At 51.1% G+C, this 27,619-nt stretch overlaps 9 protein-coding genes across 13 annotated transcripts; 4 read left to right on the forward strand and 5 right to left on the reverse strand.

Moving 5' to 3' along the window:
* Positions 1-300: 300 nt before the first annotated feature.
* Positions 301-5,532, forward strand: PV10_05846. 4 transcript variants are annotated; one of them, XM_016370575.1, is made up of 5 exons: positions 301-1,389; positions 1,717-1,990; positions 2,045-3,244; positions 3,354-4,028; positions 4,082-5,532. In XM_016370575.1, the coding sequence occupies exons 3-5, from the start codon at positions 2,059-2,061 to the stop codon at positions 4,243-4,245; spliced, it is 2,025 nt and encodes a 674-aa protein (XP_016222868.1). In that variant the 5' UTR covers positions 301-1,389; positions 1,717-1,990; positions 2,045-2,058; the 3' UTR covers positions 4,246-5,532. The 4 variants fall into 4 exon arrangements, with proteins under 4 accessions (XP_016222868.1, XP_016222866.1, XP_016222865.1 ...); XM_016370573.1 differs by having other exon boundaries at positions 301-1,019; XM_016370572.1 differs by having other exon boundaries at positions 301-1,990.
* Positions 5,457-9,017, reverse strand: PV10_05847. Of its 2 annotated transcripts, XM_016370577.1 has the most exons (3): positions 6,635-9,017; positions 5,882-6,584; positions 5,457-5,797 (listed from the first exon to the last, which is right to left on the reverse strand). In XM_016370577.1, the coding sequence occupies exons 1-2, from the start codon at positions 8,692-8,694 to the stop codon at positions 6,443-6,445; spliced, it is 2,202 nt and encodes a 733-aa protein (XP_016222870.1). In that variant the 5' UTR covers positions 8,695-9,017; the 3' UTR covers positions 5,457-5,797; positions 5,882-6,442. The 2 variants fall into 2 exon arrangements, with proteins under 2 accessions (XP_016222870.1, XP_016222869.1); XM_016370576.1 differs by having other exon boundaries at positions 5,457-6,584.
* Positions 9,018-10,123: 1,106 nt separating this feature from the next.
* PV10_05848 (uncharacterized protein) lies at positions 10,124-12,731 on the reverse strand. The gene has a single exon (XM_016370578.1). The coding sequence runs from the start codon at positions 12,586-12,588 to the stop codon at positions 10,606-10,608; it is 1,983 nt and encodes a 660-aa protein (XP_016222871.1). The 5' UTR covers positions 12,589-12,731; the 3' UTR covers positions 10,124-10,605.
* Positions 12,732-13,859: 1,128 nt separating this feature from the next.
* Positions 13,860-17,980, forward strand: PV10_05849 (uncharacterized protein; the record flags this gene model as incomplete). Its single annotated transcript, XM_016370579.1, has 4 exons — positions 13,860-14,321; positions 14,371-14,735; positions 14,786-17,133; positions 17,181-17,980. The coding sequence occupies 4 exons, from the start codon at positions 13,860-13,862 to the stop codon at positions 17,201-17,203; spliced, it is 3,198 nt and encodes a 1,065-aa protein (XP_016222872.1). The 3' UTR covers positions 17,204-17,980.
* Positions 17,981-18,493: 513 nt separating this feature from the next.
* PV10_05850 (uncharacterized protein) lies at positions 18,494-19,601 on the forward strand. The gene is made up of 2 exons (XM_016370580.1): positions 18,494-18,780; positions 18,899-19,601. The coding sequence occupies exons 1-2, from the start codon at positions 18,674-18,676 to the stop codon at positions 19,392-19,394; spliced, it is 603 nt and encodes a 200-aa protein (XP_016222873.1). The 5' UTR covers positions 18,494-18,673; the 3' UTR covers positions 19,395-19,601.
* PV10_05851 (uncharacterized protein) lies at positions 19,497-20,791 on the reverse strand. Its single transcript, XM_016370581.1, has one exon. The coding sequence runs from the start codon at positions 20,659-20,661 to the stop codon at positions 19,633-19,635; it is 1,029 nt and encodes a 342-aa protein (XP_016222874.1). The 5' UTR covers positions 20,662-20,791; the 3' UTR covers positions 19,497-19,632.
* Positions 20,792-21,072: 281 nt separating this feature from the next.
* Positions 21,073-22,020, reverse strand: PV10_05852 (uncharacterized protein). Its single transcript, XM_016370582.1, has 2 exons — positions 21,911-22,020; positions 21,073-21,849 (listed from the first exon to the last, which is right to left on the reverse strand). The coding sequence occupies exons 1-2, from the start codon at positions 21,950-21,952 to the stop codon at positions 21,115-21,117; spliced, it is 777 nt and encodes a 258-aa protein (XP_016222875.1). The 5' UTR covers positions 21,953-22,020; the 3' UTR covers positions 21,073-21,114.
* A 1,380-nt stretch (positions 22,021-23,400) lies between these two features.
* Positions 23,401-24,870, forward strand: PV10_05853 (uncharacterized protein). The gene is made up of 2 exons (XM_016370583.1): positions 23,401-24,185; positions 24,259-24,870. The coding sequence occupies exons 1-2, from the start codon at positions 23,990-23,992 to the stop codon at positions 24,780-24,782; spliced, it is 720 nt and encodes a 239-aa protein (XP_016222876.1). The 5' UTR covers positions 23,401-23,989; the 3' UTR covers positions 24,783-24,870.
* An 851-nt stretch (positions 24,871-25,721) lies between these two features.
* PV10_05854 (woronin body major protein) lies at positions 25,722-27,436 on the reverse strand. The gene is made up of 2 exons (XM_016370584.1): positions 26,893-27,436; positions 25,722-26,732 (listed from the first exon to the last, which is right to left on the reverse strand). The coding sequence occupies exon 2, from the start codon at positions 26,501-26,503 to the stop codon at positions 25,865-25,867; it is 639 nt and encodes a 212-aa protein (XP_016222877.1). The 5' UTR covers positions 26,504-26,732; positions 26,893-27,436; the 3' UTR covers positions 25,722-25,864.
* Between the last annotated feature and the right edge of the window lie 183 nt (positions 27,437-27,619).

Raw genomic sequence — 27,619 nt, forward strand, 5'->3', positions numbered from 1 at the left:
TCTGTCTGTTGGTGTTTGGTTGTTACCACTGGGGGAATTGATCAATTGAAGCGCACACATTTGCCAGCCCAGCCCAGCCCAGGTCGCCCCAACCTGTAAAGCTTTTCCCTCCCTGTCTACCGTTGGCTCGTGGACCAATCTCGGACGCGCACGCCGCAGCTGCAGGCTGCAGCTGCACTTGCATGCCCGCGTTCGCCATTTCATTGTTGAGCCTTGCTCGCCTCCTGCCATGGCTATGGTGAAGCCGATTGTGTCATTCTTTTACTCACTCTCTCCCCTACCCTCCTGCCCTTCTCCCCTCCACCGTCCAGTGCCTTGCCCTCGTACGCATAAGATTCCGTCTCCACCCCAATAACCGGCTCCTATTCCCGAAATGTCACTTGGTTCCCCTCGCCCTGCACAATCACACCAGTGGAAGCCACCAGGACGCTTGGACCATGCTGCGATCCACTCGTGATCCGCCCGCCATCCATCGTCTCCACTGTCCACTCCCAGTCAATCCCTGATGCTGGCCCCAGTTCCATGTTCTCAAGCTCCCGCGCCCACGGCCCACTTGATGGCCAACTGTCAGTTTCCAAAAACCTTGAATCCTCCTCCTACCATTTCACCCTCCCCTGCCCTCGGCTTCGTGGTATTATTCTCCCTCTTGCGGTCGCCAAAACTTGTTCTCTTTGACAACCCTCTTGCACCTGCCCACCTGCCCTCACCTGCCGTCTCCATCCTGCACCGCCACGTCTGACGTGCCCATTTGGTCCCTGCTTCATTTCCTGGCCCGCACCACCTCCTTCCCGCACGACAGGACAAGACGAGTATATCCCATCGTCTTGTGTCTTGCACCGTACCAACGTTGCTTTGCTGTGTGCCACTGCCACGCCTACGCCTGGTCGACAAGCTCCTTCCCACTATCAACTTGTCTGGAAGACTTGATGTCCTCTACACACGACCCCCTAGTCTCATAACCTCATCCTATCTCGCATTTCGTCAACCGGCCCACGCTGCGGCGCCCCTTCTGGTACATGGTATGCACCCTACCAACCCTATGCGTTATTCCCCTTGTCACGACTTCCATCTCCTTATGCCCACTGCTTGGTGGCGGGCTTGTCGGTTATCACATGCCCGCATTGACCCATCGACCCCTCCAATACCATTCATCACTTGTTTCAAATTCATCCAAATCGTCCTGGACTTGATTGAATGCTTCAGGCTCGTCTTAAGACCTTACCTGTTCGCTGGATCATCCTGGTCGACTTGTTTTCCTTGACTGTCTTGCTCGAGCCACTCCATCTCGTTATGTCCCAACCTTCTCTGCCCTGCCAATGACATCCCCCTGTCTCGATACCAACCATACCACAACCGAATAATTCCTTGCAAACATCCATCAACCATCCAGTACGCGCGTTTTGTCTTCTAATTGCTTGTCCACAACTCGCGCATCCCGATTCCCTTGTCTCCCCATTCTTCGTTCCCTACCTGGTCCACGTCGGCCTGGCCCAGCAGCTTTCCTCTTCTGGGCTACCAACCTTCTCGGATCGTGGGACGGGAGACCAGGCTCGTCTTTTCTACGCCGCTTCTTTCTCCATCCTTGTTGTTGTCCAACAAACCGCTTTCTCTTGTTTTTTCGGGATCTGCTTGACATTGCATCGCTGCGTTGTGCGGCCAGTCGCAAAGGTTGTGCGTTTCATTGACCATTGTACTGACGCATTCATCTAAATGCAGCATCGCACAACACAACCGTATCAAAACGTTGCGCCTGGGCACCACGTACAGCAACCGCAGTCGCAAGCACAATCGCGAACTTTGAGCAGCAGTCAGGCCAGTCACCAACCGTATCCGTCGCCCAGCGTCTACACCCCTCAACAGGGCGTCCAGTCACCTTTTCTGAACAGCCAGGCCCAATTCCAACAAGGCCCGTCCGATTCTTCCAACTACTATACTTCAAATCCGAGTCCCAGGAGCCAGCATAGTGGCGCGGCTCCATATTACCCTGCCGGTAAGTCTGATTCTCTCATCATCCCCGGACATTGAGGCTAAATCAAGTGTTCAGAAACAAAAGAACCTATGGCAGCTACGACAATGCAGAGGCCATATCCTCCTATGTACAATACCCCTCAATCCAATTCTCCGGCCTCGGTCACTTCACCTCAGTCGCATGACCATGGACGCCCAATGTACGGTCAGCCGGGAGGAGGTTTAAGCCAACCGCTCTATGGCTACCCACAATATCAATCCCTGGGCCAGGTCCACCAACCCACCTATGGCGGACATCACCCCCAAAGTCAGCAACATCAGCTTAACACACAGCCCATGTTGCCCTATTCATCGAGCAATTCTCAACTTTCGCAAGGCCAGGTTGGCTCTCACCACTCGACCATATCCAGCAGCCCTCGACTCAAGTCAGAAGTCAACCAGGCCTACCAGCAATCGACTCAGCCTCGACCGGGGATGATGACACCGCAGAGTCACACTCAATCGCAGTCGCAACCTCCACCACAGCACGCAAGTTCTACTCCGCAAGCCACTGCCTTACAGCAACAGCACCAACAGCACCAACAACATCAACAGCACCAACAGCACCCTCAGCAGGCCCAGGCTCCACAGCACCATCAGCAGCAGCCACAGCAGCAATCACCGCCCGGCGTAGCTCCGAACTCGAATGCGGCGCCAGGCCCAATTCCAGCGACCACTCCTTTGGTAGTGCGCCAAGATGGTAACGGGGTTCAGTGGATTGCATTCGAATATTCGAGAGACCGCGTCAAAATGGAGTACACCATTCGCTGTGACGTCGAATCGGTGAACCCAGACAATCTGTCACAAGAATTCAAGTCAGAGAACTGTGTCTACCCCCGAGCTTGTGTGCCGAAGGAGCAATATAAAGGCAATCGCTTGGCCTATGAGACCGATTGTAACCAGGTCGGTTGGGCGCTGGCAGAGCTGAATGCCTGTCTTCGCGGCAAGAGAGGCCTGATTCAACGTGCTGTGGATAGTTGGAGGAACAGTAATCAAGATCCCAGACTGAGAAGTCGTCGCGTCAGGCGACAGGCCAAAATCAACACTCGAACGAAGATGCCACCTTCGAGCGCGAGCCAAGGCTCTGTCTCGACAAGCGCCATCCCGACAGGGCTTCCTGGTCCCAATTCAATGGCTGCCCCAACTGCCAGGCCCCCTGGCACACTTACAAATCCCCCAGCGCAGATCCTCCATCACCATCAGGACATTTCGCCTACAGGACAAGACAATGTTGCAGGTACGTCGACCTTCTAGAGCAAGCAGGATCCCTCTCCGTGCTCATGATTATTTGAACCTCTGACTAGGATCCCCAATATCCATCTCATTCATTGCTAATCCACTCACAGCCTCTGCGTACAACACCGCACCACACAACTATCGACAAGCACCAGCACCTCAGCACATGGCAAGCCCGAATGATATCCGCCAAAGTCACGTATTCTCTGGTTATCCGAACTACCCTAGTGTACCAACCTCCCTAGCGCCATCAATGGCACCCAACATGCAGCCAGGGCTACATCATCTTGGGCGGCCGGGGGGTCCAGCAGCAATGGTTTCCAAGGAGCAAGAAGCCAGGGACGAAGAAGACAATGCCCTGTTCGGCGAGCTCCCCGAGGGCAAGCGACGCAAGTTCATCCTCGTCGAAGACACTCAGAAGAATGGCCGCGTGCGTGTCAAGGTCACTCTGGATCAGATTGAAATGAGCGAGATTCCCGATTCTTATCGGAAGCAAAATTCGGTATTTCCTCGAGCCTATTTCCCTGTGCAGATGCAGGAGGCTTCCGAGAGCAGCAAGAACGATCGATTCAACGAAGAAGGAGCAGAAGTCGACAGCGGAGTGCCAACGGTGGGCAAAACCTCCGTCTCAGTGCCTTCGAGCGAAGGCGAGGCTGAAGTTTCCGTGCCCCAGATTTCGAGAAACAAACGAGCTCGTGAGCAAAAGGTCAACGAGCTGGGCTACCGTATGGCTTGGGGACAAGGAAGGGTGTTCTCTGGACGGCCCATTTTCCTTGCTCGGGCGCGTGAGTCTTAAGCACTAAACTCGTTGCCGAGACCACACTGACCAAACCTGCAGTAGATGCTTATCGAAGCAAACAGCGGAGCGCCCTTGTGGCTGCTGGCCAGGAAGAGTCTGCTATCCCGGCGCATCTCGAGGGCCGACCTGGAAAGAGGAGATGGCTCGAACGCTCCAAGGTCGTGGACCATTCAATGACCCCACCAAATCCGAGTTCTGTCTAATGTCTCACTGTGCCCGCTGGGAGATCTTGGAAGTATGTACCTGCCTCCTGTCAGATCATCCGAATCGTATGGGGCTTGACCAGTGTCTGCCACCTTGGTGCCTCATTTTATTTCTCGCCATGATCGATATACGAAGAACTGCTGCCACCAACTATCGCTCGATGCAAGCAATCTACATGTGGCTAGAGGACTATTTAGCATGGCTCTTGAATCATCTCTGCCAGATACGAATTTGGGCTCGTTGTACCCAGTGTCTATTCCGCGGTGTTGTTTCAGGAATTAAAACATGTCTCTGAAGCACGCCGTGAGCAACATATCATTTCTCTGTACGGTTATGGTACCGTTCTTAGGGTTTTTACTATCCAGTCATTGGATGGTGAGAGCTTGTTCTGGATATTTCGATGCGGATACCCTTGTCACATTTGTTCATATGCTGTCAAATCATTTTGGACCAGGGGTTTCTTGAGGTCACAACAAATTGCCTCTTGGAAACATTTCGGAGCAACGCAGCAGGGTTTGTTTTTTCTTGTATTTGGAATCCTCTGTACGGGATTGGTGGCATTCGACTAATCAGGTCGGGAGATGGCCTGCCACTTGTGTATGTATACATTGTACATGGGACATATTGTGTACTGGAAAAGTGTTGGGGATTCGGGAATAGGGATCGAGGCAAGGAATGGTCTGGAAGGCCAGGCGACTAACACGGGTTACGCGGCGGACAAACGAGCACAATATTCGACATGGTCCATCAATGGGCCCAAAATTCCGTTGGCACCATTCGCATACCAAATGATTTTTTTTTCTTCAATGGTGAGGTGAATTCATATTCGCTGAACACTCTTGGGCTTGACTTTTTCAAGCAACACAAATTTCGGCTTTTTTCTTTTCCACGGGTACATATACGGACCGCCCCCTGGGAGTGGGAATGCGCGTGGAGCAATGGTCAGAAAGAAAAGAAGGGGAAAGAGAAATAGTGAAAGAAAGCCACGAGGAGGAAGGAAAGCAAGCAGGGCTGGTGCTGGGGGCAAAGACGGGCATGGTGAGAACACCAAAGGACTCCACTACTAACCAGCCTTGGGCAACGAGCGTCGAGCGTCGAGCATCGAGTTTTGAATATCGAATTTCGATTATCGGTGCGAGGAAAGGACAGGGAAGGCTTATGGGAATTTGCAATCATGGAGGAGGAGGAACAAACTAAGATACCTATCTATCTTACCTTGACAGTGAAGATTGAAAGCATCGGCCCCGATCTACGTGGGTCATGGCGTTTGCCTTCCTATTTCCCTATTGCCTGCCTTGTTTCTTGTTTTTAGTTATGTTGGAAGCTTCCTTTCCTAGTCGTGAACGTGAACGTGATTCTCGGTACATCTAGATGTATATTTGGTAGGTAGGAAGGATATCTCTTTCTGGTGGCTCCTCCTACTGAACAGCATCTCCATCACGTACTATGCCTCCTTGTCATCACATGACCTTGTTGTTCCTCCGATTCTTCATTCATGCGGCGGAGAGTCTGGTGTATGATGTCCTCACTCGCGAGCTGTCTGTTAATAGGCTGAATGTATCGGTCAACAAGTCTGTTATTCATCTCAATGATGCATATTAATCATCGATAGGTAATGCAATACACTTCGCTTACATGCTTTTCAATATCGCTGCCCTCTAAAAGTACAATGAATACCGCTTCGTGTCTCGTTCCAGTAGTGAGAATTCCTTCCACTCCAAACAACGGTTCTCGATGTCGGAGTGTCTCGATGGTCGTCAGATGGGGTTTAATATACATGTCACTAAAGTCGGGGTACCATTTTGGCCACTTTGGCCTCGGTATCCTGTTCTTCCACGGCGAGGACATGTTTTCCCTGTATTCAAGATGCCCCCATAGCCACATTTTCTTGCTGGGTAATGACCGTGGCGTAGTTACGTTTGTGTTCTCTTCGACGCGGTTCGCTATTCCGGGTCCAGGCTGTCCCGACCAACCTGAACCTAGGCATTATGGTATTCATATTCGAAAATCATGCCGTCAGATCTCGGGGATCACCAGATGGATATTGATGTTGCAATACCCAACCAGCTCGAACATACTGTCCAGGCTTAGATCTCTTGTTACAGAGGTGATCCTCTCTGAAAGAATAAGGGCCCTAAGCACATGACAGTCTGGATATTGGTGAAGGGGAGAGGGTGAAAGTCGGTCAAGTTGAGTTCAGACTGTCTTTCCGCCACAGTCTGGGATTATGAGACCTGGCTTCAAGTTCCTCCCAGGATCCATTAGACCCCATTTGTCTTCCCAATTTTGATCGCCCTTGTTGTACGCCACCTTCCAAGGTTCATCAAAAGCCTCAAACCTTTCACCCGGTTAGACAACTACGAAGTAAAAGAGGATGGAATGACTTGCCAAAAGTAATCCGTGCCGTTCGCCAAGGCTTGACATACCCAGGTGTCCATGAATGTATTTAATCCATCGATACTGGCGACAGCGCCTTTTTGACCCGGAGTACAAGAACCATCTAACCCACCACAGTCTGTTCCGCCACCACTGGGCCAACCAGTTTCACTGATGATCTGTCCAACATCAGGCAAGGATGTGGTCAGGATCACGTTATGAGTCTGCCAAAAATCCCAGGTCCAGCCGGCACCCAATGAGGCATCGACACCGGCAAAGAAAGGATGGATATTGGACATGACGTAGTCGACAGCTTGCACGAGCTGGGAGTTCCAATTGTCGCCGAGATCAGACGTTGCAACGGGAAGGTCATATCCAAGTCTGGAGAAGTTGGATCTGACTTGATTGAGCATGTCGATCAATTCCTGTTCTGATTGAGCCTTGTCTTCACCGGCGCGGTAGAGGGCCTCATTGCCAACAATGACGCCCTTGAATATCGAGAGGTCCTTCGTTTCCTTGAGGATTTGGTACATTTGCTCCAGCTGTCGGGCAGATGTGGTCGCATTGGTATCTATCCAAACGCCCATCCAAACCTTCATGTCAGTGAGCTCCAGACGGTCTATGGCATGCAAGACCATCTGGGTTTGGTTGCAATCAGTGCCATATAGTCGAACGACGTTGGTCAATTGATTGAGGACGGCCATGTCGCGAGTGACGTTATTTTGAGAAGGAGGGTATGTATGACACAGAGGATATTGAGTGCCCCAGGGGGTGTAATCCATGCCCGGGAATACCCTGTGTAGATTCTTGTTGTTCATCAGGGCTTTGATTTCCGACGAGTCCTTGCTGAGATCCCCATTTGCTGCAGTGTCATCATCAGCGTTGTTGGTACTACCACTTGCTGGACTGGATGTATCATCAGAGCCGCTAGAAGAACTCCGGGATCCAAGCAGGCCACCGACAACGCCACCGACAATGGCAAGGACGATGACGAGGCCGATACCGACACCGACCCACAGCTTCATTTTTCTTCGGCCTTTGGTCTCCCCTGCCAGCCAAGCACTCTTTTCAACCTTTGACTCCCCAACGGCATCGTATGTTCCACTCGAGGTGTGATTCTTGGCCCTCCGACCAAACAAACCTCCGAGGACTCCAGCACCAGCAGCAGCCCCGGCGATGCCACTCAGTCTGTTGCCTTTGGCATTTGTAGAGCCCCGAGGCTGTGATGGAAAGCCATCATCCCCATCATCGAGGATATTATGAGGGTTGATACTGGCGTGGTGCATGATGTTGGAGGAGTTGATGGAAGGACTGTGGGGGTTGTTCTGATAGGGGGATTCTTGATAACCCATGTAGGACGTGGGCTGACTGGGGTGGGAAGAGTAGTCCTCCAGAGGAATGCTTCGGCCTGAGAAGCGAGAAGACCTGGGGCCTAGAGAGCCGTCAGGAGTGACTGTCCCTGGGGTGGCTGCTCCTGCAGCAAGTGCGAAGGTTGAGCCATAGGAATTTCGATTGGGTAAGTGCGAAGGAGGAAGTTGGGCATGATCCAGACCATCTCGGGAATAAGGTAGAGCGTCTGAATGGACTGGAGCATAGGGCTGAGGAAGAGATCCCATAGCTTGCAAGCCACTTTCGCGAGGATGACGATCTGCGACTCCTTGTGCAACAGCATTGATGCCTCCGCCTTGGGCGTAGTCTCCATAGTTGTCCATGTCACTAGTGACGTCTGATATAGGACGATGTTGGCTGTCGGAGGATATACGAGAAGGACTGGACCTGTGTGGGGGAGGGGGAGGAGGCTGTAGGTCGTCGTGGCCACCGAACAGTAGAGGTTGTCGTCTCGAGGGCGACTGATCGCTTAGGTAACGAGGGTCAGGTGGAATTGGCCGCCTCGGGGGTGAGGCTTGTGCAAATGCTGGTGCTGCAGGAGAAGTATATCGCGGTGGTGGAGAGACGAAGTCTCTGGAAGGAGAGTCTGTATATTGTTGGTGTGAGGGGGGTTCGGGGTGCGGTCGATTGTCACGAGGGTAATCGTCATGTGTCTCAAAGGAAAACTGCCTGTCGGGAGGCATGGTGAAGTTGGCACGTCACAGGTTGTACAGCAAACCGAGGTGCTGAGTAGGGGAATTGATCACCAGAAGCAGGGAGTGTAAGCCGGTCGTCGGTCAGAGCCAGTGTCAATACAAACGAGAGGACAGCCTGAAGACAAAGAGGCAACGTTCGGTGGAGATGACAAGAGTCTTTGGGATATAATGAGGGTTGTCAGTGGAAAAGCGAGGAGAGGATAGACTTGACAATGGCAAGGTAGGAGAGAGATGAGGCGCAGGGCAGGGCAAAAGGCCAGTTACTCTATTCTCAGGTTTGTATGCAAACAGGCGAATTAGTCTTGGTGTCGATATTATTCTTGGATGATGGCGGGAGTCTAAAGCAGGAGTTTTGGTTGTTGACTCGTTGGAGGGGAGCAGCCACCCGCAATTCTGCAGGGCAACTTTTCCATGATGAGAAAGGCGGCATCATCTGGCTCCAAGTGGCCAGATGGGGGCACCGGGGGCGATTATTGGGGCCGAGGGGCTTCGGGCGTCAGAGTGGGTGCCACAAGCTGCCAGGGATCTTGCGCGTGGTATGGATACTTGTGGAGGGGCGCAGTCCCCGAGACAACGAGACCTACAGGCTACATCAGGCTGCCTCGGTCGTCACTCCGTCTGCTTTTACGCATGAGAATCAGGTGCTGCAGGCTGCAAGGGGCATAAGACTTTTAGTAGCCTCACCGTCTACCGAATGCCCGCGACTCATCGACAACCCATCTGAAACACGAAACGGAAGGATTTCTGTCAGCGTTGCAGGTCGCTTTTAAACGAGTAACAAAAGTGTCTCTTGTAGTAAATACCTACCTCTCACTGGTGTTGAAACAGTGCCTAGACTATCATTTCACTCTCTGCGTAGATCAACACTAGCAATGCAACGGATATAATCTGGCTGGGGGTTGTTCAACTGCAGTCCAAAAGTATTGCGTACACATCATGGTTGCTGGTGTCGAGTGCGGGTGGCGGAGGTCTAGCGGGGCATGCCGTCTGAACGAGTCAATCACAGGCGTCAAAACTGAACGCCTTCGGGGGCGGGGGGCGGACTTTGAGTTTTCAAGACAGGGAGTCGATCGGTGGTTGTCCGGGCCACGCCAGCTGAAACAATAGCCAAGAGCCTAAGTCTTGCCGCTTAGCGCTTCTTGTTCCCATCCAAGCATTTGTTCTGTTCTACCAACAATACTCCGTATGTAGAGGAACATTTTGTGCAATGTGCCTTTTGTCTTTGATTGACTATCAATGCTATCGTGGCTGACCGTCTAATAAACCAGCTCTGCTCTCTAGATGGCCTCATTTACATACCATACCGTACATAATGATATCAATGATTCCCAAAAACCATGTGAACATGGTCAAGTCATTCATTGCTTGATGAACCTTCTGACATCAAGCTTACTCCCTCCCCTGACTCTCGGGCGCCGAGTCCCTGCCCACTTGACTCCCAGGCAAGACAATCCCCGCCATCTTGTGAGGTGTATAACTGCGCTCGATTCACCCTTTGGGTCTTGACATCCGCCTATCACTGTCTATTCTTGGACTCGTATTCTCTGATTTCTGACTGGATGATCCGCTGTAGCCACATTACGGCAAGTCATCACCTTACGAGGTGCTCACTTGATTGGGCTTTTTGCTGTTAATCGCCCTGCTATGCCTGTGCGCTGCCTTGAAATTTCTTGGGTACACTGACAGAGCCTCATTCAAGTCATCTGGGCGTAAAGGTTTGTATCGTTGAATCCACTGGAGGGAGTGATGAGCAAGTAAATTTTCTCACCGAATATTGTGACAAGGAGGAGCGCGTGCCAAATAAAGTGCAGTCAACCCATACAAAGCATGGTCGCTGACGATGACTGACAATGAACCAATAAACGTCGAATCTGTGTCATCAACATTGCCCTTGTTCTCTCACTTGTCGGGGACTGCAATCTCGTAGCCCAGCAGGACTTCTGTGGACTGACCTTCCCATCCTCGGTTTCCGCCCGTGGATAACATGAAGCGACACGCGGGGTCGAGATACAAGTGAGACACCACCCCCGTTCGATGACCAGGAACAATCAGAAACGGTACCGTCGATCTGGCTGACTGAGTCTCACGGAGGTCATATAGTCGAAGAATGTCATAAGAGGCACAAATGAGGTGCCGTCCGTTGGGCATGGCCTTCACCGATGTGACCGCCCCGCTTCCATTAGGAAACTTGAAGACCCGCTCAGGCCCTTTGAGCCCTTTTCGCAGGTCATATTCCTCCACCGTGTTGTTCCTTCGTCCTGCATAGATATAGTTGCCGTCCGGCGACCAACAAGCGCTGAGGCACCAAGGAGGTGCATTGCGTGGCAGGATGCGTGCCACAGGTTCGGGCTGTCTCCGATCCCACACTCGGATAGGCCCGTCAATGGATGTGGCCAGAAAGGTAGAATCCGAGGTAGGGAGTGTTGCTGTTTCTTCGGCGCTCTCCTGCACAGGTCCGTCTAGCTCCATATCGTCTGCGTGCGGTAATCCATTAGTTAGAAGCTGTTCATCAGCATTCACACCATTGACCACATCAGAGGGCATAGCTGAACTTGTTTCCTCCAGAGAAGGGTTGTCCACAGCTGCCGATATGTTGGGTACATCTTTGTTGTCTTGATCGATTTGTTCTTCGGGAAGTGGACCGCTCGCCATGGCTCGGCTCATCTCGTCCACGTCGTCGCCAAAAACATCAGTGAGATCTCCACCGTTAGTCATGTTCACGTTCCCGTCGCCAAACAAGTCATCGTCTCCGCCGTCGCCAAATAGAGAATCTGGCGTTGCAACAATGCCGTCCCCGCCAGTCTGGCTCGATGTCTCGACTTTGGTACCATTGGCAGTCGGTTTAGAGTCGCTGGAGGAAAATGTTCCGTTGGGAACAACAATGTCTCCAGACTCTGCAGGAACAGGCAGGGACGACATTGGCCGACTTTCGATCGCCGAAATTTGTCCAGCACCGGCAGCAAAGGTGGTTCGCACTTGACCCGTTTCCAAATCCCAGTCAAGCACAGTTTTGTCCCAACTTCCAGAAAGCACACTTCGCTCGTCAGAAGATAGAGTCAGCACCGATACAGCCGAGGTGTGTTTATGTAACAATCTTAGCTCTCGACCTTCGTCGTGTCTAACAGACTGCAAACGTATTGGCCCTGATGACGTGCCAGATAAGAGCCAAAGTGCCTGGCTCTGGCATGCAAGGGAATAAACAGGAGAAAGCGACTGGGTTGTTTCGGGCCTGGCGTCCCAATTCTCCCAATGGGTCATCAGAACTCCTGCCTTCACCACACTATCGACAAAAGGATGTCTTTGCGCCACCGTCAGCGCCAGTTTGTTATTGATAGAATCGACCCAGTTGAATTTTCGAATGTAGCCATCGGATCCACCAGTAAAAACCCATCGCATGTCTGCAGTAGAACAAACAGCATTGATCGAAGTACTCTGAGGGGCGGCGACCGTTGGCACAATGTCATAGGTGTTGGCTTCGAGGTACTCTGGCCGGATCAAGGCTCGGGCAGCCGCATCGCGTAAGGCATCGGCCTGCATAGCAAAAGACTGCTGTACACCATCCTGGGTAGGATTAGATTCTCCAGGTTCATCGTTATCGGATCGTTGACTGCCTCCGGACTGGCTCTCCCCATCTGCATCTTCATCTTCATTACCGTCGCCGTCGCCGTCGCCGTCGCCATCGCCATCGCCCTCACCATCACCATCATTATCGCCGTCATCGTCGCCATCAAGGTCTCCGTCTCCATCGCCGTCGCCATCACCATCACCATCAGCGTCATCGAGATCCCTCATAGTCTCGTCCCCATCGTTGTCATTATCATTATCGTTGTCGGAGCTACCATCTTGAGAGTTACGGTCATCGTCGTCGTCGAATGAAGGCATTGTAACACTTTTGGAACGCGCAAGACTGCGCCGTTCATCTGGTTGATCACAAAACCTGTTTCAGGACTCGAGAACAGCGTAACTTGCACAACTACAAATCCAAACAATCGAAATATCCAAATGGCGCGAAGGAGGCGTGTGAATCAACGCGGACAAAATGTAAAGTACTTTCTTTAATTAACACCCCGGCCGAGGGGCATTAAGTCTCGTCGACACGCTAGCTCTATTAGGCATAGTACGGAGTGGAACGAGTGGTTGCGCGGAATCGGGGATACATTTAATCCGCAGTCACGTTTCCTGCCCGCACAACCATTCACCCACGCACTCACTGTCATGTCATTCCTCTCGATTCACATATTGTTATTTGGATTCACAGGAGGGTGTGGATCATACATCCTTCTCCAGCAGTCGTCCTGAGGCCTAGATGTGATAACCTGAGCAAGTTCTCTGGCAATCAGCTAGCGAACATGACCAAGTTGATGACATGAATGCTCAATCACTCACATCCTGCAAAGAGTCTGTGTGCTTTCATCACCACCTAGTCTACATATCAAATAGAATCCAGAGACTGATTCCAGTTCCAAAGACTGTCCTGTGAGTTTAATATTGTTCAAAGCACTCAGAGTATTCACAGGTGTGGCACTGTTGTTTTACCGACGACACATCCCACCAAGATTACTTGTTTCCAAAAGTCGGAAAGCGCGCCTGCATCTCGCCTTCCCTGTCCAGTTCAGAAGAACGAGTTGCGATTACTAGCTACGCAGGCAGACAGGCAGGCAGGCAGGCAGGCAGGCAGGCAGGTGTCTCAATAAAAGGACTGGCGGTTCCTGGCATGCCTTGCGCAACTGTCTGCGCGTGTCCTATGGATTTGTCTGCAGCACACACACACCATCATTCCAATCTTGTCAAATCAAAGAAAAATTTGACGAGACACCAATCCATCCCGAAATCTAACTCATTCCCTCTCCTTGAGACGTGGCTCATCCTTTGCCCATGATCTGACAGGACGTGGCTTCACTGTCTTTTCCTTTGCTACGGCCTCATCTCAATCCGTTTACGCTGATCGAGACGACTTTGGCTCCTGATGGCTTCTCATCCTCACCCCAGACGTCCACATGGCGGAGATGGCCATCCTGGGCTTCGTACTCAAAGTGGTAAGTCAAGCCTCTTTTCCTATCTTTCTTCTACCTTTCAATGCCCTCTACTGCTTCTCAAGCATCATACTGACTCGGTTTGATCAGAGCGGGCACGGACTTACAACGACTTCCACCATGGTCAAAGTACAACAACCCTATTCCAAACCTGCTGCCACATTGCTGACGAAGTGTTTCTTGCCTACAGCCATAAATGCACACTTGCCAGAACGATTCAGAGGGCCACAGCCACGAAAGGGACACCAATCTTTCACCGATGGCCCAGAAGACGACCTTGATTACAAGCTGAATCTTGACATTAGAAATTACTTTGTCAAGCAAGGCGACATTGCTCCTACGTCTAGCAAAGATAAATGGCTTGCTACCTCGACAGTCCCTACACACGAAGAACTTGGCGAGACGATGGCCGAGGTGTTCAGTAACAAGATCAGCGGACCCTACAGAAACAAAAGTCAGTACCTGAAAGTACAATACTCCCTCCAACGCGAAGACGCTGTAGGATCACTGCGAGATGCCATCCACGACTTCCAAAATAACCCACAGACCATGGACACCCAGAAGTTTGTCATTTATGATCAGGTAGGAGACTCATTCCCTGCGGTCTGCCCCGAAGTGCTGACCATCCAAGGTTCATTTTCTCGGATTCACATTCGCGAGAAAAGGGCTCGCTGCACGCATTCGATTCACCACCAATCGAGCTGGAAAGAAGATCTCCTGGGAAACCTCAAAGAGACTCACATCTGGCACACTCGTTGCATTGGTGCGGGCCAATGACGAGCTCAGCGATTTCAAGGGGCTGATCACTGCAGTCGTTGCTGCACGACCACTCGCTGGTGTTCTAGCTCAAGAGCCGGAAATCGACGTCTATTTCAGTCGCCCAGAAGACATTCGAATCGATCCGCAGGACGAATGGCTGATGATCGAAGCCAAGCAGGGCTACTATGAGGCATATCGACACACATTGGAAGCCTTGAAGATGCTCTCACAGGAAAAGTCTGCTCCCCTCTATGCTCGTTATTCATGAACTGACCAAGAGCATCTAGGTTTCCATTTTCTGACCAGATCTGCCTCCTTCAGCCCAACACACAGCCGCCTGAATACATCCAACAATATTCGACAATGAGCCTTGCGGCTGCTGCAGAGCCACAACAGAAGGAGGCATATGCCAATGTCGCAGTTGCGAACGAATGGCCTAATGTGCCACAAAACACCCTAGACGATTCTCAATGGCAAGCATATCGCGAAATTATAACGAAAAGCCTGTCCATCATTCAAGGTCCGCCGGGAACTGGCAAAACCTTCGTGTCGAAAATCGCCCTTCAGACTCTAGTGGAAAATAGCAAACCGGGAGATCCGCCCATCATTATTGCTGCTCAGACCAACCATGCCTTGGATCAACTGCTCAGACAAGTTTCTGTTTTTGAGCCGAATTTCATTCGCCTTGGAGGGAGGAGCACGAGCCTGGAGATCAAGAAGCGAGCCCTGTTCGAGATCAGACGACAGGAGAGGATCAAACAGATTCCTGGGGGCCTGATGGGGAGATCCAACAGTGCGCTAGACAAGAAGGCAAAAGAGATGCTCGAGATACTAGAACCCATTCGCTCCGACATTCGCCATGACAAAGACCCGTTCTCCACGGAGCGCTCTCCAGCCACAGATGTTCTTGTCTCTTTGGATGTCTTGAACGCCCAGCAGGCCAAGTCTTTGGAGGATGGCGCAGCTCAATGGATTTCGTCGAGCAACAAAGACGAAGGACCTCTCCACATCTGGCTGGATCGCGCCCTGCACCCTTTCGTCTTGCGGTATTCTCAAGATACCTTTGGCTTCGAAGCAGTCGAAGATGAGGATCTCGAATTCGAGCAACTGAGAGAAAATGAGGATTCCGCGGGCATCAATGATGAGGAAGACATGGAGATGCTCAAGGGCCCTTTTACCAGCATCAACGACAAATTCACCGTTGCTTCTCCCACAGCGGTCGACCTTCGAAAGGCGGAGAGACAACTTGATTCGATGAATGATCTTTGGAAGGTACCTCAATATCTCCGTGGCCCCATGTACTCGATCATTCGGTCTCGGGCAATCGATGCCATACAGAGAAAATTTGTAAAGGCGGCCAAGGAATATGCCAGCCTTGTGACCCAGAGCTTGATTGGCAAATGGGAGCAGGACGCCCTGTATCTTTCACGTGCCCGGGTGATCGGTCTCACCACCACCGGCTTAAGCAAATACCGTGCGTTGATATCGGCGTTGAAGCCACGAATTTGCTTAATCGAGGAGGCTGCTGAGGTTCTTGAAGCCCCAGTCACAGTTGCATGTGTTGAATCCTTGCAGCATTTGATTCTTGTGGGAGATCACCAGCAGCTCCATGGCCACTGTTCTGTTCAAGAGCTCGAAGGAGAACCATTCTTCCTGGCAGTTTCGTTGTTTGAAAGATTGGTCAACAATGGCATGCCATACAAAACTCTTCTCCGTCAGCGTCGTATGGACCCACAATTTCGCCGCCTGCTCTCGAGTGTGTACCCGACTTTGACAGACCATCCGGTCGTTCTTAATCGGAATATCGAGCCTTGGGGGATGGGCAGCTTGAAATTATTCTTCTTCAAACACAATTGGGCAGAAGAACGCGATGCTTCCATGTCCACGTTTAACGATGAAGAGGCGAAATTCATTGCCGGATTCTATCGCTATCTACAACAGAATGGAGTCAAGGAAGACAGAATCACGGTCCTGACGTTCTACAATGGCCAACGAAAGAGACTCCTTCGAGAGATCAAACGCCTTATGGGAGGGCAAGCTGTCTACCACAACGTCAAAACTGTCGATTCATACCAGGGCGAGGAGAACGATATTGTACTACTCTCCCTCGTTCGGAGTAACCCCGAGGGCAAGATTGGCTTCTTGGCCAATATCAACCGTGTTACGGTAGCTTTGTCCCGGGCCAAATATGGATTTTACCTTTTTGGAGACGCTAGCATTCTTACAGGAGGTTCTACACTGTGGGCGAGCGTCGCAAAGATGATGGCTGGACCACCCCCACGCATCGCTGCAACACTTCCTGTCCAGTGCAAGAATCACGGCAGGACTTCTTTAGTCGAGAACGCTGATCAGTGGGATGATATCGACACCGGCGGCTGCACACGACCTTGCGAAAAGAAACTTGTCTGTGGGCACCCCTGTCCACAGAGATGCCATCCTTCACCTCATGACGGCATCCAGTGCACATCAGCATGCTCCAAGGTGCTCCCATGTGGACACGACTGTGACAAAGAATGCTTCGAGGATTGCGATTGTCCCTGCGAAGAGTTTGCAGCCTACAAGCGTGGCGTGCGAGACTCTAAAATTAATCAAGATGGGCCAGGTCAGAAGAAGTTGGGTGTACAATTGGGCACAGGTCAGAACGTCCCAGTCTCAGCAAGTACTTCATACTTACGACCTCAGTTCCACCCCACTCCCATGGATAGCCCTGTCGATGTGGACAAGCACATTCGGAGGGATGGTCCACCTGGGGAGTCAATTGCAGGCAAATTTTCGAGGCTATTTGCGCCAGAGCCCGCCTCGGGAAACATCAACACAAAATCGGTTCACAATCAGAGTAGGGAAAAGTGGACTCAATTCGCCAAAGTGGAAACCAAAGCTAGCGATGAGCGTCGCACCGGCCAGGTAGCTGTTGAAATCAAGGAATCCAGCTCACTGATTGACTTCGAGTCAGCACCATTGGCGACTGAGTCGACCTCTGGTGTTGAGAACGAGAAAGTCCGAGAGCTGGACGCTGGCCGCAGCCGATTCGTTCACGAGTTTCGTGTACCACAGGGAAATGGAATTACCAATGTGAAAGGAACTTCGACTGAGAGGAAGCATACGACAGCCAAGTGAGGTGTACGACATGTTTGGAATCTGCTGGCAGCTGATGAGGTGAATTGAAAGATTGCTCTATCAATTGGAAGGCAATCCTGGAGTACTCACCACCCTCGCCACTAGGACAACATTGTGAAGTGTGAAGTGTGAAGTTTCTCCGTGACTGATTCAACAAGGTCTGAGGGAAATTGGTGTACTGTGTTGGTGGCCATTTTGGCGGTACCAAAAGCATACCTCGGGTGGGACGACAGTGCTCAGTAGATGTGCTTCTCGGCTGGGCACGTATTGATAGACTGGTTTGTCTTTAGAATGCTTATTAGACGGGATTTTAGCGTTTAGACGGGGCTCGTTTGGAGTCAAAGGCGAGTGTATCTAGAGTAAGCTGTCTGAGCAAACCTCCCTCCAAAACGCTCTCCCAATTGAATCCACATTTCCCACCCGAGGTCTGCCCCGCGTCCAAGCCAACAAGGGGCCGGGGGCACTCGTGTGGTTCTTGATGTGTGTTTCCACGACTTTTACCATCTACGACAAGAGCAACACCTTTCAATACGATGAACATGGCACTTCGATATATCGGTTCTCTCGTGACAGGCTTGACCGTAGATAACCACCCGTCATAGCTGTATTTCCGAGTGTATCAAGTGTATCCGTGCAATACTTACGAGTAGACTCGATTGAGATTGTCGATACTCGGGTGGGAAAAGACCCACTTCAACTACCATGGCATCATCTCATCATCCCGTCTACCGAGTCCAATCCCAGGATTGACTTTCACTGCTAAGGATATAGTTAGTCTCGGAGGGAGCAAAGTGGATCGACGTTTGAGAACATGTCCCCGGCCGAGGTGTCGAGGGGGGATAACCTGGTCGCCTCCATTATGTATATCAATGCTCATATTTTCTCTGATTTGCGTTTGCTCTTCAGGATATTCATAGATTCGATACATAAAGCTACCTCGGGGATTGTTGACTTTTTCAAAATCGGTCATTTTTAAACGTTCAGTCTTCATCGCCACCTCTTGCCCAACCTCAATACTTAGCGTTACTATTTATCAAGCAAAATCAATCAACATCAAAATGGCATCCGCAACCGAAGTCAAGTCATTCCGCCAATTAGTCGGAGCACCACCGTCGACTGCATCGCCTACGGATTCGACTTTGATTATCATCGACGCACAGAACGAGTAAGCAGAGCTCTTTACAAACCCATCACGTGTGGCTCGATGGAGACTATTCCCATCCCATCAAACCCCCCAAATCCACACAAAGTACTTAACTAACCTCAATCCCCACCCTGAAAAGATACGCCGTCGGCACGCTCAAAACCGTCGACGTGGAGAATACACGCAAAGCCATCTCGTCCCTCCTCACAAAATACCGCTCCGGTGGCGACGGCAAAAACATTGTGCACATCGTTCACCAAACCCCCGCGGGCGCGCCCGTCTTCACTCCCGGGACGGCACTGGCCGAGGAATTCGACGAACTCAAACCCCTTGCTGGGGAGAAAGTGATTGCGAAACAAAAGGTGTCGAGTTTCGCAGACACGGATTTGCATGAGTATTTGACTTCGTTGGGTGAGAGGGGGAAGAAGACCGTCATGACGGGGTATATGGCTCATGTATGTGTTTCGACGGCGGCGAGAGCGGGATCGGATTTGGGGTATGATATTGTCCTGCCGGCGGATGCGATTGGAGATAGAGATATTCCTGGGTTGACGGGGAGGGAGGTTACGCAAGCGGTACTAAACGAGTTGGCGGATGCGTTTGGAACCGTGGTGAAGAGTGAGGATATTAAATGAGGAGATGAGATGAGATCACAGATGAGGATGGATGGTTTATATGTGTGTGTAAGAGAGAGAGAGAGAGAGATAGGAAGGGAGAGACGTGAAACCGGGCTTGGTGCTTGGGTAGAATTGAAATCTACCAAGACGTCTGTCGTTCATTATCAAGATGTGATCAATGTTCCTTACTTGGTTTGTGAAGCCAACAATTAGCCATGCAACAAGTGTACTTTCGAGATTGAATCCAGGCCATCTCTCATGGCTCACTATCGTCACATAACTCCTCCACCTCCTCATCATCATATCGTAATAAAGCCGCACCCTCAAACGGATAGTTATGGACAGGCAAACTAGGCAATTTCCAGGCCTTGTATCTTCGTCTCGAATGCTCAAAAAGAGCCCGATTGACGAGGTACTCGGCCCGCAGATGTGACTCGCAAGAACTTTGGTAGTTCCCCTGGTGGTCTTGTCCAGCTGAGACTCTCGTTGAATCCGAATCTGAACTTGGCGTCGAGTGAATGTTTCTTCCATGCAACATCCAGTCCAGATTCTGAGAGTTATCCAAAGACGGCCAGCGATCATCCAGTAGAGGTCGATGTAACCACAATGTGGGTTTATGCTGCATGATCTGAAGCTCGACAAAGCGTTCGGGGCAAGGGGAAAACACAAAGACGGCGCCATCGTCAACGGCGTCAAACCCACGTGGATGTTGGACGACGGAAATTCCAAGTGTGTGTAGAAACTGGGCGTCCAGGTCATTGTACAGAGGTTCTTGCGCATACACGACCGGCGGGGCTTTTTGTAACCGACGGATCAAATCGACAGCAGCCTTGAACGCGGCCACTTGGTAGAAGGTCACCTCTTGGCGACCTGAAGGTGCCGTCGAACAACTACCAGATCCGATGAGGATGCACGTGGAGATGTGGAGGATGGTTTGCTGGTCCTTTGTTGTGGTCTGTCGCAATACATCCTCCAAACCAGCCCAACTGTCGCTTTCCAGCCATCTCGCTTCCACGGCTCGAAATCTCTTGTCCAGATGGTCGACTGTCATGTCTGACGGCGCTGCCACCGCCGCCGGTAATGTCATGTCAAAGGAAACATGTTTGTCGTCGATGCTCCAGCTGAAAGCCAGTTGCTGGGAGTCTGACGCTGTGGGGAGAGGTTGACTGACATTTGGGATTCGGGAGCCAGTGGATGTTGTGGTTGTTATGACTTTTGTCCATCCGTCTTCATCTACGGTGACATGCCTTTTCTTAGTCTTCTTCTTGTGGCTGGTGTGAGGCATGACGTGTCGCGTGCCGTGGCGTTGAAAGCAAAGGCGACGGAGGGCGAGAGGGAAGGATGTATTAGAGGGGAGTGTGGCCGGCGGGGAGGAATCTCGTTGCCATTGAGACGTGCGCTGGATCGGTCCGCCGGGATTTAGTTGATCGCTTTCATGATAGTACCGAGGGTACTACCATGGGTAGTCGGCCGAGGGAGTCAAAGTGCAAGTTACCCAAATGTGCAACTTCTAACCCTACATGTCTGTAGTGTGCTGTAGATGATGATGATGATGGACAAAATCTCAAAATATATATCCGAAGTAATGCCGACAAGGCTGGTGGGGTAAGGCTGAGGCTACATTAGACTCCAAATAGTCAAATTGTCGATTGAAATGATTAATTATATATAATACACGAGACTCTATACATCTGTCGTCGGGAGGCAGGACCAAAGTTAGTCTCAAATCTTGAACAGTCTACATCCATTGCTTGTTTCCATAGTGAGAAACAAAGGCGCCACCATTCCCCTTTTCCAGCGAAAAGTCATGCAAGAGCCCAAGAACCTTGGTTGCAGATTCAATAGGGGTCAGAGGACCTGTCCAGCCGGGTGCGGTGGCACGAAGATTTTCGATGGCAGGTGGTTCCTTGCCTTCCTCCCAGGTAGCAACGACACCCGGAGAGACGGCGAAGAACAGAACGCCTTGGGATTTGAAGGTGGCATTGTACTTGTAAATCACCATGTTGGCAGCGGCCTTGGAAATGGCGTAGACTGGAGCATCGGCAATTCCGCCATAGTTGACCAAGTCGGCGTCAGCCATGCCCGTGCTGATCAACAAGACCTTGGAGCCGGACTGTAAGAGAGGGAGGAAGGCGTTGATAGTGTTGATCAATCCGACGGTGTTGGTGCGGATGGTCCTGAGCAACTTCTCCTCCAAGGCGTCGCCTTCATCAGCATAATCCTTGAGAATTTTACCCTCATCGCTGTCAATAAGAGCTGCGTTGTTGATGAGATAGTCCAAGCGACCTCCAGTGATCTTCTTGGCTTCTTCCCGTGCCGCTAGCAGGGCTGGTCGATCTGTGATGTCGGCTTGGAGGAAGGTGACATTCTTGTAGCCATCAGCAACGAGCTTTTTATCTGCTTCGACTTTGTTTCGAACGAGTCCAATGATGGTGTTCTGGGGGTCTTTGGCGGCGGTTTGCACAAAGGCGTACTACATAGAACATGTCAGGCTTGTCTTTGAGAGGACAGAGGACAGAGTACAGTCAACTTACCCCAAGGCCTCGATTGGCACCAGTAATGACGTAAGAAGGCATTTTATATGTAGATGAGATGGGATTTGTCTTGTGGTTTTCAGGTACAAGTTTATAGTTGCTGCGAAAGGATGTTGAATGTGAATTGGGAATGGTTCATCCAGACGAGTCTACAACTACGATTATATAGATGTTTGAGGGCGGCATTGCACGTAAAGTGCGGAATGCGATTGACGGTGTAAACGCTGGCATTTGTCATATTGATGGTTCAAGTGACATTGGAGTCAATGTGATGCAGAATATTCGTCCGAACATGGTTTCTGGCTTACTCTAGCCAATTTGACTCTGGGTTGGAACGAGGTTGGATTAGGATTGAAGAAGGTATATATCTAGCTGTGCATGAATGTAAAATGATGCTTTTCTGGGGTTACTTTGAGAAAGTAATGATGGATATAGAATTGAGGTGAGGCGTATTGACAATAGGTGCTGTGGTGGTTGTGGTGGTGTCGATGCTGATTCATGAAGCGAATTGCCCCAAGGCTTGAAAGAAGTGGGGAAAGAAAGACCATGAGTGCCTGGGCACGCCTGGTCATGGCACGCCTGGGTACACTCCGTAAAGCCTAAACAAGCTCGGAGAGGCCTCCGGACGAAAATTAACCGATTAATAATAAAGCCCAAGGTTGCGTACTTTTGATTCTTACGGAGTAAGTACTCCGTAGAGACTGACACTCAACCAGAGATGAGATTGGAGAATCACCACGTGCTCAATGGCTGACTGATTGGATCACTGGATCAGCCATGTCAATGGAAACAAAACCTGAGGCACAATCATACATTACTGGGCTCTCGATCCTCTGTTTCAGACAAAGTCAATATCTCGTGGTTGCACTTTGGACATATGAGAAAACAATCATGTTGACCACTAAACACGAGACAGAGCGATGGAGACATTTAACGGTGGATGAGGAGTGTCAGCGCTTGGAAACCGCTGATTGCATTCCCCTGGACGAACAAATCATCGACAACCTGCCACCTGCATTAAACACTGTAACTGCCAAGGGTTCCGGGGTTTGTGAGAGCTGCAGATGGTTTTGGAGGCTCACAGGCACACAGGCACACAGGCTCTAGCCGGTAGGATCAGGCGCCCGGTGCTTCCCGGAACCAGACTTGATTCATGCCAAAAACCGAAGAGTCTGCAGACTACAGCAGACTGCAGTTTGGGTTCTTACAGTGGATGGCACTTGATCTCTCCCACTAGAACCAAACTGGTTGGTACCTGGGAGAGACCCCTACCAGACCCTACCAGACCCTACAAGACCACCACATAACGAGAGCTGGTTGGCGTCCAGGCTTCAATGGTAGTCCAATCAATTCCCCCCATACTCTCTGCAGCCGCCCAGATGGAGACGACGCATGAAGTTCCATCAACTTGACAGGCATATGCGAGCTTACCATCAACAACGGCCACCCACTCATGGCTCGACCCTCGTCGTCTTACCACCTCTTCGCACCCCACTTTGATCAAATCATCTTGCATCTTTGCCTCTTCGTCACAAGTTCCAACTGCGTGTGCTCGGTGCCTCGCTCAACCAATTCTCGACTATCCTGGTCTCGATTTTCTAATCATCCACCAGATGCCAGATGTGCCACCGAGCAGCCGCCTTCTCACCCCAGTCCTCACTCGCCGATATCCACTAAGAATCTTGGTGGAAATCAACATGTCCAGTCACGGCGTCTCGAGTCGTCTGACAAGCTTCGATGCTGGTTGACTTGTTGGCCTACTTGCATATTCCCTGAACTGCATGGCTGATGGCCTCTTTAATGGCTGACCATTCCACCATGCTGCCCTCGGCCGACCTTGATCTCGTCCTTTGTTCGTCTTGTCCGCTGCGACCTGGTCAACGTTGAGCACTGCTCACTCACTCTCCGTTCAATCTGGGTTCATTGACGGAAACAACGCCTTTTTGCATGTTGTTGGCCTGACCTCCTCCACCATACCCGACGGTTTTTGACCTTTTTCACCGCCACCACTGCGAGCTTCAACCCGGTATCAATCAACTCTCTCAGCTTTTCTACGAGAGAAACCTGCCACGGTCAATCATGTTGTGGAAATCAGTTCTCGCCGCATCCTTGGTGCTCAGTTTCGCCTCTGCTCATACTGTCCTCACATATCCTCCATGGAGAGGCGACAACCTATTCTCCAACGGCACCGTGGATGACACTGAAGGACTGGGTGTTTTGGACATTGGAACCGGCGGTCGACTTTATCCCTATGGCATGCAATGGATGTATCCATGTGAGTTAGCGACCTTGACTAACCTTTCAAACTCCCCGTCATCATCAGCAACAGCAACTAACCAAAAATCCAGGTGGCGGCATGCCCATATCAACCAACCGCACCAAATGGCCCGTCAAAGGCGGCGCCGTTGCCTTCCAACCAGGCTGGTTCACCGGCCATTCCACCGCCTTCATCTACATCAACTTGGGACTCGGCACCATCCCCCAAAATCTATCATTGGTCATGCTCAACGGTGTACAAATCATTGGACCAACTCGAGATCCGTACCCGGGAACATTCTGTTTTCCTCAAGTTCCCCTCCCAGCCGGCGTCAACGTTCAACCAGGCGACAATGCCACTATCCAAATCATTGAACTTGCCGCCCATGGCGCCGGATTGTATAACTGTGCCGACATCACTTTTGCCGAACCAGAGGATGTACCTGAAGTCAATGAGACAAATTGTTTCAATTCATCGCAACTTCGAAGCGAATTGATTTTTACGACCGAGTCATTGAGAAGTTCTGCAACGATGTCACTCGACACTTCTCCAAAGACTTATATTCAGTTATCTATTATTCTGGCTTCTGCTATGTTTGCATCGTGGTTGATGTGATGATATCATATTGAACTCGAAGGATTCTGCGGCAATGCACAAGTGGAAATCCTTCCATAAGGCGGAGAGGAGAGTACATGGGCGGCTGGGGGCGCTTGATCCTTCCTGGGGCGGGGCGGACCAACCAGCCTCCGCCTGGTGACAGGATTTCGAGAGTGGGTCATCACTATTCACGAGTCTCCTACTTCTATGCAGGAACAGAACAGGAGTCCTACGATGAAATCTACACGGCGTCTGCTATGCTAGCATTGTTGTGTGTTGTGTCTTCTGTGCATGGCACTCAATGTGCGACACCGCGGCGGGGAGAGTCAACAGACGAAAACTATTCCCCCCATCGCCCCTCGGCCCGCCAGTCCCCCCCGTACTTAGGCGTCACGACGGAGCACAGAGAAGGGCATGCACCATGCACCAATGTACCAATGTACCACGCAGCCTCGATGCACGCATACACAAAACACATGCCTACTCACATGGGCACCATGACATAAGTGTGTATACGAACTGAAAGGGGGATGTATCTCAACCCTCGCCAGCTTGAGCACAGCCACCACAGGACTGCTAATGAGATGGTATCGCCATCCAGCTTGAAGGTCAAGGTTATGGGCATGTGGTCAGCTATTTGGAAGAATGTTGGCCTGCTCTCCTACTTTCTCCTTTTCTGTAGAAGTGGTATTGATCAGAGGGGAACTGAGACTGGACATCGTCAGCAAAATGTTTCATCGAAATCGAAGTGAATGACGGGGGGCCTTGGAAATAATCTGGGTCATCTCTCTCCGTTTACAACCCTCTTCGTAGAGGGCATCTTAACAGATGTACATATACAAATATACACACTGGCACACATGATAAGTAATTCCATGTCTTGCATTACCATCTACTATTGATTAGATATTACATTGGCAGCCACACTACAAAATGGAAAAGTCACACACCATGAGATAAGAGATCAAGACGTTTCATTAAACTTCCTACCTACCGACCGGGCTCCACGTCCCTGTACATGCTATCTGTGATCTTCACATCGCCCTTCCCAACTACACCCAAATCACTGCCCACAATCATGTGCCCTACCCCATACCTGCCTACAACCTTGAGCCGTGAATGATCTTCAAGTCAACAATCAGTTCCTGGCCACGGTGGTTGATGACAAGTACTCTGACGCTTCCTCGACCATCGTTAAACGCCCTCTCAATCTTTCTAAACAATCCTCCCTGGTCAACAACCGGAATGCTTTGCTTAATGTCACCGGTCTCGGTCATGGCCACGATATTGCCATCTTCACGAATGTCCAAAACACGATACTGCTTGAACACAGGTCCCAACATGGTCTGGACCACTACCGAGGGCTGGGGGTTGCTGACGAAGGATGACTCTTCGTGGAGTTGACGGGTGAAGAGATCTACACCAAGATAGCGGTATTGACCAGTCTGGGATGACATGGTGATGCGAATGACTTGACTGGGACGACCCTGGAGGAGAAGAATGTCTCCAATGCGGATGAAATGGCACTGAATTGGAACACCGCGGCGGGAGAAACGAGGTTCCACAAAGCGGATGTTCTCGTCGACACCACTGGTAGGTCTGCTGGTCCGTTCTTCAGTGATGATAATATCATCATTACGGTCACCACCACGACGATTGTGGCTGAAAGGGTGCATGATGCGATCAGCGGCGCGCACTACTCCACGGCGGAAGCTGCGGCGATCGTCGTCGTCTTCCATGCCTCTGTTAGGCTTGTCGAGTGTGATACTCTTCCTTGTTATTGTGGCTTCGACGCCTGGACGAGTTCGTTCGATTTCCACGTCGTAGGTTGGCTGAATGCGACGGCGGTATTCTCGCTCGGTGATGTCGAGCTGGGATTCAAAATTGCGGTCGATGGTCTGACCTCTGTTGCTGCCGACGTCGATGTCGATGTTGGTAGACTGGCGCTGCTCGGCTGGTGCACGGTGCCTGAAGAAGAGAACGAATTATTAGCCACGTGCGTCTTGTAGAGCAATGTCCATGCGTACGTCAACAGGCTGGCTCGAGCGTAGGATCGAGCCGAACCGTTTGAGCACGGATGAAAATCTGGGGAAATGACAGAACGCACAGAGCAAGATTGTCGACTTACTGTTCACGAGATAGTTCTACCTCCGTGCGACGGTTACGTTCGTGACGGATCTGAATGTCTTGCTCGCGGCGTGGACGGTTGTCTCTGGAGTTGATATCGATGTCCTCCTTGCTGATTCGAGTATCTTCCCGTCCGACGCGCGAGGAGGTGTTGGGTAGCTGAACTTCCCCTTCTACCCTTGTGATGGTAGTTTCCTGTTGAGAAGCGTCACTCCTGTATGTTGACGGGAAGACACTGAATGGGATGGGGACACGGGCGTCAAAGTCCAGCTTGTCAACCTTGAGGGCGCCTTAACTCTCTTCTCCCTTTCGGCAGTCGAGAGTCAAGACTGTCTGTGGGTTGGGGGTAAAGGGGGGGGAGAAAAAGAAAAAGGGAAGCACACGGTTGAATGGTTGACGATGCTGGTTGTAATGGTATTTCAGACAAACGCTGCAAGACAGAGAGATGCAAACAAGAAATTCGACTGAAGAAGTCGTTCTTTCGTGCGATGGGGGGCAGTTTGGCTTTGAGATGAGAGGAAAGGTAAAAGAGGAAGAGGAAGAGTAGAAGGACGAGCTTGGGCCGTTTTTTAAAAGGACAAGGCAGGGGCGACTGGCAAATGGTCTGGCGTTCCTGGGAAAGAACGACACAGGCTGGGGTTTGTGACGAAGGTGTGTGGATCGGCAAGAGCGTTGACCAAGAACCAATCATTTGGGTAGATACTAGCACCCAGCAACAAACAAATCCC

Source organism: Exophiala mesophila, assembly GCF_000836275.1.
Source record: "Exophiala mesophila strain CBS 40295 unplaced genomic scaffold supercont1.4, whole genome shotgun sequence".
Classification (NCBI taxonomy): Eukaryota; Fungi; Ascomycota; class Eurotiomycetes; order Chaetothyriales; family Herpotrichiellaceae; genus Exophiala; species Exophiala mesophila.

Excerpts from the sequence above, each read along its gene's own strand:
- PV10_05846 (XM_016370572.1), top strand. The coding sequence starts at position 1,711 with ATGCAGCATCGCACAACACAACCGTATCAAAACGTTGCGCCTGGGCAC. Across the intron at positions 1,991-2,044 it reads GGCTCCATATTACCCTGCCG|AAACAAAAGAACCTATGGCA; the intron begins GTAAGTCTGATT and ends TCAAGTGTTCAG. Across the intron at positions 4,029-4,081 it reads CATTTTCCTTGCTCGGGCGC|TAGATGCTTATCGAAGCAAA; the intron begins GTGAGTCTTAAG and ends CCAAACCTGCAG.
- PV10_05847 (XM_016370577.1), bottom strand. The coding sequence starts at position 8,694 with ATGCCTCCCGACAGGCAGTTTTCCTTTGAGACACATGACGATTACCCT. Across the intron at positions 6,585-6,634 it reads AACGGCACGGATTACTTTTG|GTTTGAGGCTTTTGATGAAC; the intron begins GCAAGTCATTCC and ends ACCGGGTGAAAG.
- PV10_05848 (XM_016370578.1), bottom strand. The coding sequence starts at position 12,588 with ATGCCTTCATTCGACGACGACGATGACCGTAACTCTCAAGATGGTAGC.
- PV10_05850 (XM_016370580.1), top strand. The coding sequence starts at position 18,674 with ATGGCATCCGCAACCGAAGTCAAGTCATTCCGCCAATTAGTCGGAGCA. Across the intron at positions 18,781-18,898 it reads ATCATCGACGCACAGAACGA|ATACGCCGTCGGCACGCTCA; the intron begins GTAAGCAGAGCT and ends CACCCTGAAAAG.
- PV10_05851 (XM_016370581.1), bottom strand. The coding sequence starts at position 20,661 with ATGCCTCACACCAGCCACAAGAAGAAGACTAAGAAAAGGCATGTCACC.
- PV10_05852 (XM_016370582.1), bottom strand. The coding sequence starts at position 21,952 with ATGCCTTCTTACGTCATTACTGGTGCCAATCGAGGCCTTGGG. Across the intron at positions 21,850-21,910 it reads GTGCCAATCGAGGCCTTGGG|TACGCCTTTGTGCAAACCGC; the intron begins GTAAGTTGACTG and ends TGTTCTATGTAG.
- PV10_05853 (XM_016370583.1), top strand. The coding sequence starts at position 23,990 with ATGTTGTGGAAATCAGTTCTCGCCGCATCCTTGGTGCTCAGTTTCGCC. Across the intron at positions 24,186-24,258 it reads CATGCAATGGATGTATCCAT|GTGGCGGCATGCCCATATCA; the intron begins GTGAGTTAGCGA and ends CCAAAAATCCAG.
- PV10_05854 (XM_016370584.1), bottom strand. The coding sequence starts at position 26,503 with ATGGAAGACGACGACGATCGCCGCAGCTTCCGCCGTGGAGTAGTGCGC.